At 40.6% G+C, this 13334-nt stretch overlaps 1 protein-coding gene across 1 annotated transcript; it reads right to left on the bottom strand.

Annotated features, from left to right (window-relative positions):
- Positions 1-783: 783 nt before the first annotated feature.
- Positions 784-12355, bottom strand: naa20 (N-alpha-acetyltransferase 20, NatB catalytic subunit). The gene is made up of 6 exons (XM_052012034.1): positions 12231-12355; positions 7580-7604; positions 5736-5826; positions 1930-2065; positions 1694-1839; positions 784-1445 (listed from the first exon to the last, which is right to left on the bottom strand). Exons 1-6 carry the CDS (start codon positions 12281-12283, stop codon positions 1360-1362), a joined length of 537 nt encoding a protein of 178 aa, XP_051867994.1. The 5' UTR covers positions 12284-12355; the 3' UTR covers positions 784-1359.
- Between the last annotated feature and the right edge of the window lie 979 nt (positions 12356-13334).

Below are 13334 nucleotides of genomic sequence, written 5' to 3'. Positions count from 1 at the left end.
CAGGACAAAGCCTATTAATTCCAACTCTACAAAAACAAAGCAATTTTAGGTTGTGGGGCTGCTTTGAATGGGTTCCGGCAGTACATGGGAATGTATAAACAGGCTGATACTGTTCTAATATGGCAAACATCAACCATTGGGCCCAGAGTAGCCGGAAGAGTAGATGATTAGTTTGATTTATTTTTTACCCATGATCATCTGTTGTATCTTTGAAATAATTTAATTACATAGGTGGGGTGAGGGAGAAGAACCTTTGAAGTTCCAGTACATACATCAACCTTAGAGCATTCCCGATACTGCGTGTAATGTTTGTTGTCTAAGGTCTGAGGCAGCAAAAGTCATATTTCCAATAGCCCAGGTTGTTAATCTAATTTAGAGTCAGAAGGTTTACAAATGTCCTGTTTAAGTTCTAACAGTACATGTTTAAAAATATCAACTCTGGGCCATAACTTTGTCTCTACTGTCTTGAGTAATTAAAAAGTGGAATTTTTCAAGAAAAACATGTATTGATAATTACAGTAAACTACACATACAGATTAATTGGATCTGAAACTTCACTGCACTTCAGGAATATTTTAAAGAAATCATGAAGCCTATGGAAACACGGATTAGTAACAATTAAACAATTTTCCCCCTTCAGACTGCAAATTCCCCTTATTTTCCTGTTTATAGTTGAACGAAACACAGCATTAAAAATGTCTTCTATTATATTGCATGAATATACCACTGTCTGCAGCTTTATCTCATTAATAGGAGAAAGTGAAAGATTTTAAATGCAAAATCTTATCAATTGAAATTTATTAGATGGTATTTCTTCCTTGTATAAACACAGTTATTCACACTTGTATGCATTTCCAGTGTGTTTTAAAAAAAAATTAAAAACTTTAGTCTCATACTCCAGTTATAGATGATCCTCATCTGGAAGCCTGAACAACTTCAAACTGTAACTATGAAATTAAACAAACATTCCAGCACCAAAAGAAGAGCTACCGGCAACATAATGATGAACAGTTTTTGCTGCACTTTTGGATACCAAATATACTGTCTATTACACATGAGAAATTAAATCTCACACAAATCTTTATTAAGTATGTACAAAAAATCTGCATACATACACAGTGCATCTGCAAGGGGAAAAATTAATAAACATTTCCTGATAAAGCTGTGGCTCTTGGGCCTATAAAAGATAAATATAGAATGCTAGGCCTCAAAGTTATCATTAAGACATAACATATAACTTATGCACATATTGAAACACAAGCAGATTTAGAGTCCAACAAAAATATTCAAAATTACCTTGTAATTTTCTCTCTGTGCTCATCTTCAAATTGTACATTACCCAAGAACCACAGCTTAAAGCTATTCAATATCTTCAGGCCTAACTGGATGAGGTAGAGGTATTATTGATTTCTTCTCTTTATCTCTTGATAAGGCTTTCCTCATATCTGGTAGAGAAATTAAAAGCATCAGGTTGTGGTCAAAAAATGCAAACATCTAAAAGTTGTTTAATGCAATTCATCAGAAGTGCAATATTCACTTAAACTGTAGTTGTAACAGTACCAATAACTATCATTACCTATAAATTCACAGCATAGGATCTCAAAGTAATCAGCACAATCCTATATGGTGTACCAAAACTACAACTTAAACTTTTTTTTAAATCTATAAGGGTTATATAAATTTATAACCATACCATAAGCATCTTCATCAGGTTCTCCATTGCTAGCTGAATAGTACTCTATCACGGTCCTGTAGACACTATAGCCAAGCTGCTTGTACATGTTCACAGCCACTTGATTCGATACTCGTACAAATAGATCCACAAAGAATCCACCTTTTCTATAGAAAGGAAGCACAATGTTCATATATCCCAGATAAAATGTGTGTCATCTATATACTATATGTAGTAGCTAAAACATATATACCAACCTTTCAGATATCTCCTCCAGCAGTTCCATTAATTTAGCTGCTAGTCCCAAACGTCTAAATTCTGGAGCTACAGATAATGCTGTTACATGTCCATGCCATTCCTCTCTTGCCACTGATCCTTCAGCTTTCCCCATTACTTAAAATAAAAAACAATCAGTAAGTACTTTATAATCATCAAGAATATATGCTGAGTGCAAAAACAGACACTTTATTTATCTAATAATATTACTTCAAACAGTATACAAAGTTCCTTGGAAAGCAAGTACTATAAACAGCAAAATTTTCTTAAAAACAAAGAACACTGGAAACACTCAGCATTGTCAGGCAACATTTGTGGAAAGAAATTGTGTTAATGTTTCACGTCAGAACTGTTCCAACAAAGGGTTTTTGACCTGAAACATTAACTGTTTGTTTCTCTTTCCATAGCTGCTGCCTGAGCTGTTGAGTGCTTCCAGCATTTTCTGTTTTTGGTTTAAAATTTCCAAGATTTGCACTTCGAACTTGCAGACTTATTGCTGAAAATGATGCATTATCATGCATTTTAGAATGATCCAAACTTAGCAGGACAGTTTCCACATGCATGCCTCTCCAGGCACAAAGCAGGATTTCAAAAACCTGCACACAAGTTCCAGTTGCCTGTCACTTTTAATCTCCATTCTACTCTTTGGCCCCTTATATTGTTCCAGTGAAGCCTCATGTAGACTTAAGGAACAGTATGCTATCTTCTCAGGACACAATAATGAAATCAATAATTTCAGATAACCAGCCTTCCCAATCTGTAGCAGAGTTGATCAGTTCTGATGAAAGGCCATGAACTCAGTTTTTCTCCCACTGCTGCCTGACTTGGTATTTCCAGCATTCTCATTTAGTTCAGATTTAACGCAAGTCCAGTTCCCCTCCAGTATAGTTTCGCACTCTTTTCCTCATTTTCATTGCCTATTTACACTTCATCCAAACAAAATCAGCTGCTATTATTAAGCACCCTCTCTTTGCTGGGACCAACATCTTTTGTGTCAATCACTCTTGGCCTTCATCTTATGACAGATATTCCCTTTGTTCTCCACCCCATCCATTGCTGAAATAGTATTTGATTTTTAACTATTCGTACTTCTCAATGGACATCAACCTGAAACAATAACTGTATCTCTCTCTACAGATACTACCCGACCTGCTGAGTATTTCCAGCATTTTCAGTTTTCATATGAGATTTTCACCATTTTGTTTTGATCTTAAGCCACCAGTATAAAAACCACATGACTATCAAATGGGAACAAAGACTGTACAAATAGAAAATAATCTGTTTGAAACAGGCATGTCTAGTAAAGATAAAGTAACAAATACTAAGAACTTCTTCAAACTGAATAGTTGAGGAATGCTCTGCATCAAGTAGAAAGGTATCGGATTAAGGAAATATTTTTAAAATTAGCACTGCTCATAAACACATGGCAATGGAAAATAAGTGTTTTCCCTTCTTTTGAACAAAAATCTGTATTATGAAAAATACGTAGCAAACCTTTTACACAAACTAGCACATTTCTCAATTTATATTGACAATGTGCCATTTTATAAAGTTGCAGGGATTAACATGCAATTCAGGTTTGTTTAACTTGAGTAAAGATGACCACCATCAAGGCCATGAAGTTTAATTTCTGTTAAGTAAAATTCTGAATGAAATCCAGTGTTTAGGTTCAGTTCAGAGTGCAAAACACATCTAGCATTCTGGATGGCTGTATTTATTTTCAAGTAAGTACTCTGCTGTGGTTAATTAAGAAGTCCCAGACTTTTCTCACTCTTGTAATATTCAGATGTTTGTTTTCAAAGTTGTGAATGTCTGTGCTTTTACACATTACTCTGAAAAGTGACACAAAAATTTGAATGCAATCCTTAAAGAGTGCTGGAGGGGTGAAATGGACAATGTATCATGTTACATAACCAGTAATTTTTCCCTTAACGGCACTCACAGAAGTGCCAGAGAATTTTAGAGTAAAGAATATTACTCCATGTAAAGTACAGATATTTGACCAATTAGCCAACTACTCAGTCATAGTCATACAGCACAGAAACAGGCCCTTCAGCCAAACTGGTCCATTGCAACCAAGATGCCCCATCCAAGCTAGTTCCATTTGCCAGCATTTGGCCCATAACCTTCTAAACCTTTCTAATCCATGTACCCGTCCATCTGTCTTTTAAAAGTTGTTTTTGTACCTACCTCAACCACTTTGTCTGGCAGCTCATTCCACGTAGATACCACCCCTTGTGTAAAAAAAAAGTTACCCCTCAAGTTTATCTTAAATCTTTCCCCTCTCACCTTAAACCTATGCCCTCTGGTTCCTGATACCCCAACTCTGGGAAAAAGACTTGAGTGCATTCACCCTATCTATGCCCCTCATGATTTCATACACTTCTATAAGATCATCTCTCAGTCTCCTTCGCTCTAAGGAATGAAGTCCTAGCCTGTCTAAACTCTCCGTATAGCTCAGTCCCTCAATTCCTGGCAGCATCCTTATAAGTCTTTTCTGCACTCTTTCCAGTTTAATAACATCTTTCCTATAGCAGGATAAACAAAACCGAACACAATACTCCAAGTGCAGCCTCACCACCATCCTGTACAATCGCACCATGACCTCCCAACTTTTATACTCAATGCCCTGACTTATGAAGGCCAGCATGCCAAAACCTTCTTCACCACCCTGTCCACCTGTGACTCCACTTTCAGTGAACCACATACCAAAGTCCCTCTGTTCTACAACACACGCAGGAACCCTGCCTTTCACTATGAAAGTCCTACCCGGATTTGACCTTCCAAAATGCAACAGCTCACATTTATCCAAATTAAATTCCATTTGCCATTCCTCGGCCCACTTAGCTGATCAAGATCCCCCTGTAAATTTTGATAACCTTCTTCACTGACCACTTTCCCACCTATTTTAGTGTCGTCTGCAAACTTGCTAACCATGCCTTGTACATCCTTATCCAAATCGTTGATATAGACGACAAACAACAATGGGCCCAGCCCCGACCCGAGGCACACCATTAGTCACAGGCCTCCAGTCCGAGAAACAACCTTCCACCATCAAGGCAATTGTGTATCCAATTAGCCAGCTCTCCCTGGATTCATGCAATCTAAGGTTCCAGAGCAGCCTACCATGTGGAACCTTATCAAAGGCCTTACTGAAGTCCATATAGACTTTCTTGGTCACTTCATCAAAAAACTCAATCAAGTTCATAAGACATGATCTCCCATGCACAAAGCTATGCTGACTACTACTAATCAACCTGTCTTTCCAGATGTACGTATATCTTATCCCTCAGAATCCTCTCCAGTAACTTACCTACCACAGATATTAGACTTACTGGCCTATAGTTCCCAGGTCTTTCTTTGCCACCCTTCTTAAATAAAGGCACAACATTCACTACCTTCCAATCCACCAGCACCTCACCCATGGCTAACGATGATGCAAATATCTCAGCCAGGGCTCCTGCAATTTCTTCTCTAGCCTCCCAGTTAAGAGAATGCAGAGAAAATTCTCAAAAAGCAGCAGTTAAACAAAAGGAGACACTCTTGGACTATGTGCTCTTGGAGAGTTCCTTGTGAAAAGTAATGGAGACAAAACGGTTGCTAGATCCAAATTTTTTTAATATAATAAATTAGACATTTTTAAAAATACAGATGAACTAGGTCAGGAACTGCAATAATATAGTAGTACAAAACTTCATTACAACATTAATGTTCAAATATAAACTGCTGGAAATTAAATCTTTAAATTAGGTTATGGCAAGTTTAAAGTAGAACAATGGACTCTTACTGTATCCCATCAACTCTCCTCCAGGTGCTTCAGCAACAATAAAATACTCTGGCCAATGAGCCAAATACTGTAGATAGAAGGGGATCCCATACTGTGAATTACATAAGGAAAATAACAAAATCCTAATGAAAGTCAGTAGTATGCACAACTTAAATTAGCACCCAATACAAAACAAATAGTAATAAAAGCTCTACCTTTTATTTTACATGTAACAGAATGCTAATTAATTGCAATCTTTAATCTTTTTCTATTTTATCATATTTTACATTGCTGTGGCCTTTTTGTTATGCCATAGTTCAAGAGATTTCCCAGCCCTATAGCTATCTATTTAATCTGGCTCCAAATTTATAACTTTTAAAAATATTGCAAGGAGTTATACCAATTATGATTGGTCTAAACTAGTTCATGCCAATTCACATTCATGCAGACTTGCTCAGGATAACTGATGCTGAATTTCATGTAAATTCATACATAATCCCAAATTTGTGAGCTCTTCAAAGAGTAATTAGACACTGAAAATAATATAGCAACTCTGTAAAAATGATTTAACTTGGCAGTCAGAGCTTGATTGGAGTTCTATTGCAAATTAGAAATTTGTACGGCTGTTGTAGCAATCATGAGGTTCCTCAATAAGGCCAAATGAATTGAAACATGCTTTTGTAGCTCAATTTGAAAAGAAGTTTAGCAGCCCAAAGAGATGGTGGGGATCATGGTCTTAAATCTGAATGAAGCAAACTACAAAGGCAAGAGCCATGAATTGGTTATGGTGGACTGGGAAACTACATTGAAATATATGACAATTTGTAAACCAGCAATGGCTAACTTTTAAAGAATACATGGTTTACATGTCTCTTCAGGGTTTAAAAAAAACAGGAAAAGTTGTCTGGCCAGGGCTATCAAGAGAAGTTGCAGAAAGTGATGCTTCAAAAAAGACTTAAAATGTCGCCAAAAAAAAACAGTAAACCCTAGGATGAGGAAGATTTAAGAATTCAGCTAAGGAAGACTTAACCACTGATGGCAAAGGGTACTAGAAGATGAGAGTAGGCTAGCAAGAAACATCAAAATAGACTATTATGTAAAAAAAAGGTTATCAAAAGTTAATACAGGTTCCTCACAGACTGAGACAAGAGAAATTCCATTGGAGAATAAGGAAATAGCAGATAGAATAAATATCTAGTGTCCATCTTCATGGAAGACGAGAAAACCACCTGGAAACAGCGGAGGGCTACAAGTCTAGAGTGACTGAGGAGCTCAAAGAAATTAGCATTAGTTAAAATAAAACTAGTATGAGAGGAACTAATGGGATAGAACAATTGCTAAGTACATTCAAGATGGAGAGTGATAGATTTTTAGATATTAGGGGAATCAAGAGCTGTGTGGTTAGTGCAGGAAAGCAGCACTGAAGTAAAAGATCAACCATGATCTTACTGAGTTGGGGAGCAGGCACAAGGGGCTGAATAGACTACTGCTGCTTCTGTTTCTTATCTGGTATTTTGAGGTGAGAACATACTGCTAGGTAAAACAAATAGCAAGGGCAGCAGAAATTATAACAATTTAACGGAATTGTAGACTATTATTTTTCAAACAGCACTACTTTTGCAGATTTTAAACATCAACAAAAGATCAATTAACATAGAATTAATAGAAAGGGCTAAAGTAAACAGAGACCACTAATTTGTGTTAGTGTTATCAAACAGCTTAAATCATTAGCTTTGCTCATGTACATTTCCAATCTGAACCACGTCTTATTTGTGAGAAAAAAAATGGATGTTCAGTCGGGTGAACATCATTAACCAGTTTCCTCTCAAGAAATCAATAGATTATTTGACTTTCAACAAGGATACAGTTTCTGTAAGTGGATCCAAATTTCTGCAAAACAAAATAAAAACAAATTACAAGATATTCAGAATCTATTGTTATAAATAGTGGCGTGTTACATGAATATAATAGATATCTTTCACAAAGAAACTGCCAAAAATATGCATTGTGCTGCTTTCAGAAAGTGGGGAACATCATGTAGTTTTAGTGATTATATATCACTGAAACACATTTTATAAGAACTTATTAGCGACTCAAATTTCAAGACAATTCCCCTAAAGGTGGTAAATGATACCAAAATCTTACCTCGGTGGCATGTTTTCAGTGAATAGAGTCAGTTACACTGGAAGACGTTTACATACAGGGGTATGGCTGTCACCTGGGATTTACAATAGGAAACTCAAATCCTTTAGCTTCCCTGAATCAGCAATATTAAAAAAAAGCATAAGAAGCCAGCAAGTTTTATTCACCATGATGTTGGCAACTGCTGTTATCTACTCTCAAACGTTAGGCCTTTTCAAGTCAAAACTTAGACTTGGTGTAACATTCTACACAGTGGCATGACTAAAGAAGTAAGACATTCACTTTTGCAAACCAACAGCTCTGCCAACCTCTTTCACAGATACTTCTGGCATCAGTGGTTTCACCTCCTAAAACACATACACAAAAACCTGAAACAGAGTTCATTCATATATTGCACTATGACTCCTGAAAAGTTGCAAATGGTTCATTTGTGGAATCAGATGCCAATGGGAAGCTACGTCAGCAGTGCCCATCCTCCAAAACCATTCTATCGACAGAAGTGTATTCCAATAGTCAGCAATTAATGCAATCAGAGAATAATTAGCATGAAATCTTCTCACACCTTATCATGAACAAGGAAATAATGCTTGTATAAACAATAAATTAGGGGCACAGGTAATGTACACAAACATATAATTTATGCACCTTAGGAACAGATTCATTGCTGCTGGAGTTGCACAACAGGTGGAGCTTACTGCCTGCTTCAGTGTATAAAATTAATAAATGTAAACCTGTGTTACTAAAACACTTGACTCATGTTATTATATATATTCCATATCCATCCCTCCAGAAGCTGCTTATCTCATTCTCTACTATTCAGCTATTACTTGTGTCACAATACGTTGGCAAGGTAATGAATAAAAGATCATTGGCCTGAAACGTTAGTACTCCTGCTTCCTCCATGACCTGCTGATTATTTCCAGTATTTTCTGCTTCTATTTTACGACTTGCAGCACGAGTTCTATAGGGCATTGCTGTGCCTACATCCAGATACTGTGTACAGGATTGATCATAGAACAGTACAGCACAGGAACAGGCCCTTCAGCCCACAATGTTGTGCCAAACCAATTACATTAGTCATCAAATGCCCAACTAAACTAGTCCCTTCTGCCTACACGATGTCCATATCCTACCATTTCCCTCACATTCATGTGCCTACCTGAGAGCATCTTGAACACCCCTATTGTATTTGCCTCGACCACCACCCCAGGCAATGCATTCCAGGCACCCACCACTCTGTGTAAAAAAAAACCTGCCCCACACATCTCCTTTGAACGTACCTCCCATCACCTTAAATGCATGCCCTCTGGTATCAGACATTTCAACTCTGGGGAAAAGATATTGGCTGTCTACTCTATCTATGCCTCTCATAATCTTATAAACCTCTATCAGATCCCCCCTCTGCCACTCCAAAGAGAACAACCCAAGTTTGTCCAACCTATCCTCATAACACATGCCCTCTAATCCAGACAGCATCTCGGTAAACCTCTTCTGCACCCTCTCCAAAGCCTCGACATCCTTCCTATAATGGGGTGACCAGAACTGAATGCAATACTCCAGATGCAGCCGAACTAAAGTTTTATAAAGCTGCAGCATAACTTCCTGACTCTTGAACGCAATGCCTTGACTAATGAAGGCAAGCATGCCATATGCCTTCTTTACCACCCTATCAAGCTGTGTAGCCACTTTCAGGGAGCTATGAACTTGGACCCAAAGATCCCTCTGTTCATCAGCACTGAGGGTCTTGCCATTAACAGTGTACTATCTCTTTACATTTGATCTCCCAAGGTGCAACGCTTCACATTTGGCCAGGTTGAACTCCATCTGCCATTTCTCCACCCATATCTGCAACTGATCTATATCCCGCTGTATCCTTCGCCAGTCTTCTACGCTATCTACACCACCACCAATCTTCCTATCATCTGCAAACTTACTAACCCACCCATGTATATTTTTATCCAGGTCATTTATATACATCACAAACAGCAGAGGTCCCAGTACAGATCCCTGAGGAACACCACTCATCACAGACCTCCAGCCAGAATAAATCCCCTTGATCACTACCCTGTCTTCTATGGGCAAGCCAGTTCTGAATCCACACGGCCAAGTCACCGTGGATCCCATGCATCTTGATCTTCTGGATTAGCCTCCCATGAGGGACCTTGTTGAATGCCTTACTAAAATCCATGTAGACAACATCCACAGCTCTACCTTCATCAATCATCCTCATCACCTCGTCAAAAAACTCAATCAAGTTAGTAAGGCACGACTTGCCCTGCACAAAGCCATGCTGACTATCCCTAATTAGGCCATGGCTTTCCAAATGCTCATAAATCCTACCCCTAAGGATCCTCTTCAGTAACTTCTCTACCACTGACATGAGACTCACCAGTCTATAGTTACCAGGATTATCCCTGTTTCCGTTCTTGAATAATGGAACAACATTAGCTACCTGCCAGTCCTCCGGTACCTTGTCTGTGGCTAGAGAGGTCACGAAGATATTGGTCAAGGTCCCAGGAATCACATCTCTTGCCTCTCTCAATAACCTGGGGTATATCCCATCAGGCCCTGGGGACTTATCCACCTTAATGCTCTTTAAGAAACCTAACACTACCTCCTCCTTTATCTCAAAATGCCCTAGCATATTAACGTACTCCACATTGATCTCCCTATCCTCCATGTTCTTCTCCTTGGTAAATACTGATGCAAAGTACTCATTAAGGACCTCACCCTCATCCTCCACTTCCAAGCACATACTTCCTCCTTTATCCTTGAGTGGTCCTACCCTCTTCCTGGTTATCCTCTTTCTCTTGATACATGTATAGAATGCCTAGAATGCCTTGGGATTCTCTTTAATCCTACTTGCCAAGGACTTTACATGGCCCCTCCTGGCTTTCCTAATTCCCTTCTTGAGTTCCTTTCTGGCTTCTTTATAATCCCCAAGTGCTCTGTTTGATCCTAGCTTCCTTAGCTTTACATACTTTTCTCTTCTTGACTAAATTCACCACCTCTCTTGGCATCCAAAGTTCTCTTACCTTGCCATCCCTGTCCTTCCTTCTTATTGGAACATACCTGTCCTGTACTCTGTGCAATTGGTCTTTAAACACCCACCACATGTCAGACGTGGACTTGTTTATTTAAGGAAGGAAGTTAATACATTGGAAGTAGTGCAGAGAGGGTTTACTAGACAAATATTTGGATCGGGCAGGTAATCATGACAAAAGGCTGGATGGGCTAGGTTCATGGCTGCTTGATTTAGAAGAATGGGTGAACTTGATTGAAATGTACAAGGTCCTGGATAATCTTGACAGGGCAGATGTTAGAGGATCCAGAACTAGGGGTGACCATTTAAAAATAAGGGGTCACTACTTATAAGTGCTTGGAATTCTCTTCTCCAGGAGGCAGTAAAGGTGAGTTTTTCAGGCAGAGGTAGGTAAAGAGTTGAGGAAGAGGGATAAAGTGTTTCTGCATGCAGATGGGAATGCAAAGTCGAGGTTAAATCAGGTCATCCATCATCTTACCAAATGACAGAGCAAGTCTTGAGGAGCCAAATAGCGTACTCCTGCTCCATATTCCAAGTTTGTATGTTTATACATCTACAGTTGCCTTTGTTTATTTTTCTACATTTAATAAGGGACATCCTAAGTGAATGCAGTATACTCTTCCAACTTGTCCTATTTGCATTTTTATTTCACTGCCTCGCTGTTGTCCAGCTCAATGGGAAGAACCTTGAAATCCACTATTTGTCTTTCTGTGCGTAAGCAGCAACAATCCCATTTAATTTCTTCGCGCTGCCACTACTCACACCACCTCCAACTGTGGGCTCAGGTTCTGAATTGAGAAAACAAGCTATTCACAGATACGAGGGTGCACATGCTGGAATCTGGAGGAACACACAAAGGCGCTGGAGGAACTCAGCAGGCCAGGCAGCATCTATGGAGGGAAATGGACAATCCACGTTTCGGGTCTTCCAGATGATGGGCCTCGACCCGAAACGTCCATTTCCCTCCACAGCTGCTGCCAAATAAGCTGTTTACTTTGGTTATGTGGGGTGGCTAAAGAAGGTGGGATTTTTCTCCTCTGAGTAGGGACGGTCAAGTTGGTAGAGGTTCAAACTCACTAACAACGTTCTTCCAGTCAACCAGAGCACACAGGTCAAAGTCGAGTTTACTGTCACATGCACAAGTACATGTGTGCACAGGTGCAATGAAAAACGTACTAGCAGCAGCATCGCACAGCATCAGATAAGGTTTCCCCGGATCCATCCATCGCTGCTCTAACCCCATCCTGGCCTCTGAGCGGCAACGGAGCAGGAGGGGGCAGTCGTGTGATGCCGCCACTCCGCAAGACGGCTTCGCGCTATGTTTTACTCACATGTTGTTGAAACGAAAAAGATCATCGCAACAAAACGCGCGCAGCGTCGTCATCCTGGAGGCTGCAACCCGACCGAGAATAACCCGTCCGCCAAACCGCCGGGACCCACCGGAACTGACGTCAAATACAACGGGGGGGGTGGGGGGGTCTGAAGCGTGTGACGTCACCCGCGAAGTCACGCCGCGCGCTGGCCTGACTTGGGTGACGTCGCCGGCGGAGCCGCGCGCTGGCGTGCCTGACTCAGGTGACGTCGGCGGCGGAGCCGGGCACGGGAGCAAGCGACGTGGCCGGAGAAGCGCTGGCGCGTTCCCGAAGAGAGCGGCGTTGCGGGGGCGCGCGCCCGAAGAGAGCGGCGTTGCGGGGGCGCGCGCGCGCAGGGTCCGGCGGGGAGTGATGATCGGGGCCGCGGAAGGAGCGCTGCCTCTAGTGGAGGGTGACGTCGCCGGGCGGCCGTTCCCAGATGCGGTTCGTCGACCTTGCGGTGCTGCCGACCATGTGAGGAAAATGGGGCAGGGATCAGCCGGTCGGCGCCTGGTGCCTCTTCCACCATTCGGTGTAATTACAGCCGAACCCCATATTGGCCTCCGCTCCACTCCGCACTATTCCTCGACTCACATAAAGTTGAAATATCTGCAGGTTCCTGCATTGAATGACTTCAGCTCCACAAGTTCCTGGGGTAGAACATTGCAAAGATTCACCATCGCTGACGGGGAAATTCTTGCTCATCTCTGTCTGAAAAGGGCAACGTCTTACAGGCCATCCCTGGGTAACGGACGGGTTCCGATTTTACAGATCCACGAGTCAATTTTGTCGGTGCATACACGAAAATCACCCGCTAAGGTCACCATCCCTCCACAGTACTGTAATGAATGGTGTCGAATGCACATAAGACTGATAAGAAAACAATTACTAAAAGCGGAGAGAGAGAGGAAACTAGTTCCGTCATTCGTAGGAATGAACATATTACGTACGTCAGACTTTTGAATTGAATAATATTATGGCAGGTTGTTCATATGTAGGGGTATCCATAAATCGGGTGTTCTTAATCCAGGGACAGCCTGTATTCTGAAATTATGCCACTTAGTTCTAGATTTCTCCTCCAGG

This window comes from Pristis pectinata, chromosome 3 (assembly GCF_009764475.1).
Source record: "Pristis pectinata isolate sPriPec2 chromosome 3, sPriPec2.1.pri, whole genome shotgun sequence".
NCBI lineage: Eukaryota > Metazoa > Chordata > Chondrichthyes > Rhinopristiformes > Pristidae > Pristis > Pristis pectinata.
Note: the sequence above shows the minus strand (reverse complement) of the source record. Positions and strands in the feature narration are given on the sequence as shown.

Excerpts from the sequence above, each read along its gene's own strand:
- naa20 (XM_052012034.1), bottom strand. The coding sequence starts at position 12,283 with ATGACGACGCTGCGCGCGTTTTGTTGCGATGATCTTTTTCGTTTCAAC. Across the intron at positions 5,827-7,579 it reads TGGATCCACTTACAGAAACT|TATGGGATCCCCTTCTATCT; the intron begins GTATCCTTGTTG and ends TGTAATTCACAG. Across the intron at positions 2,066-5,735 it reads AGGAGAGTTGATGGGATACA|TAATGGGGAAAGCTGAAGGA; the intron begins GTAAGAGTCCAT and ends TTTTATTTTAAG.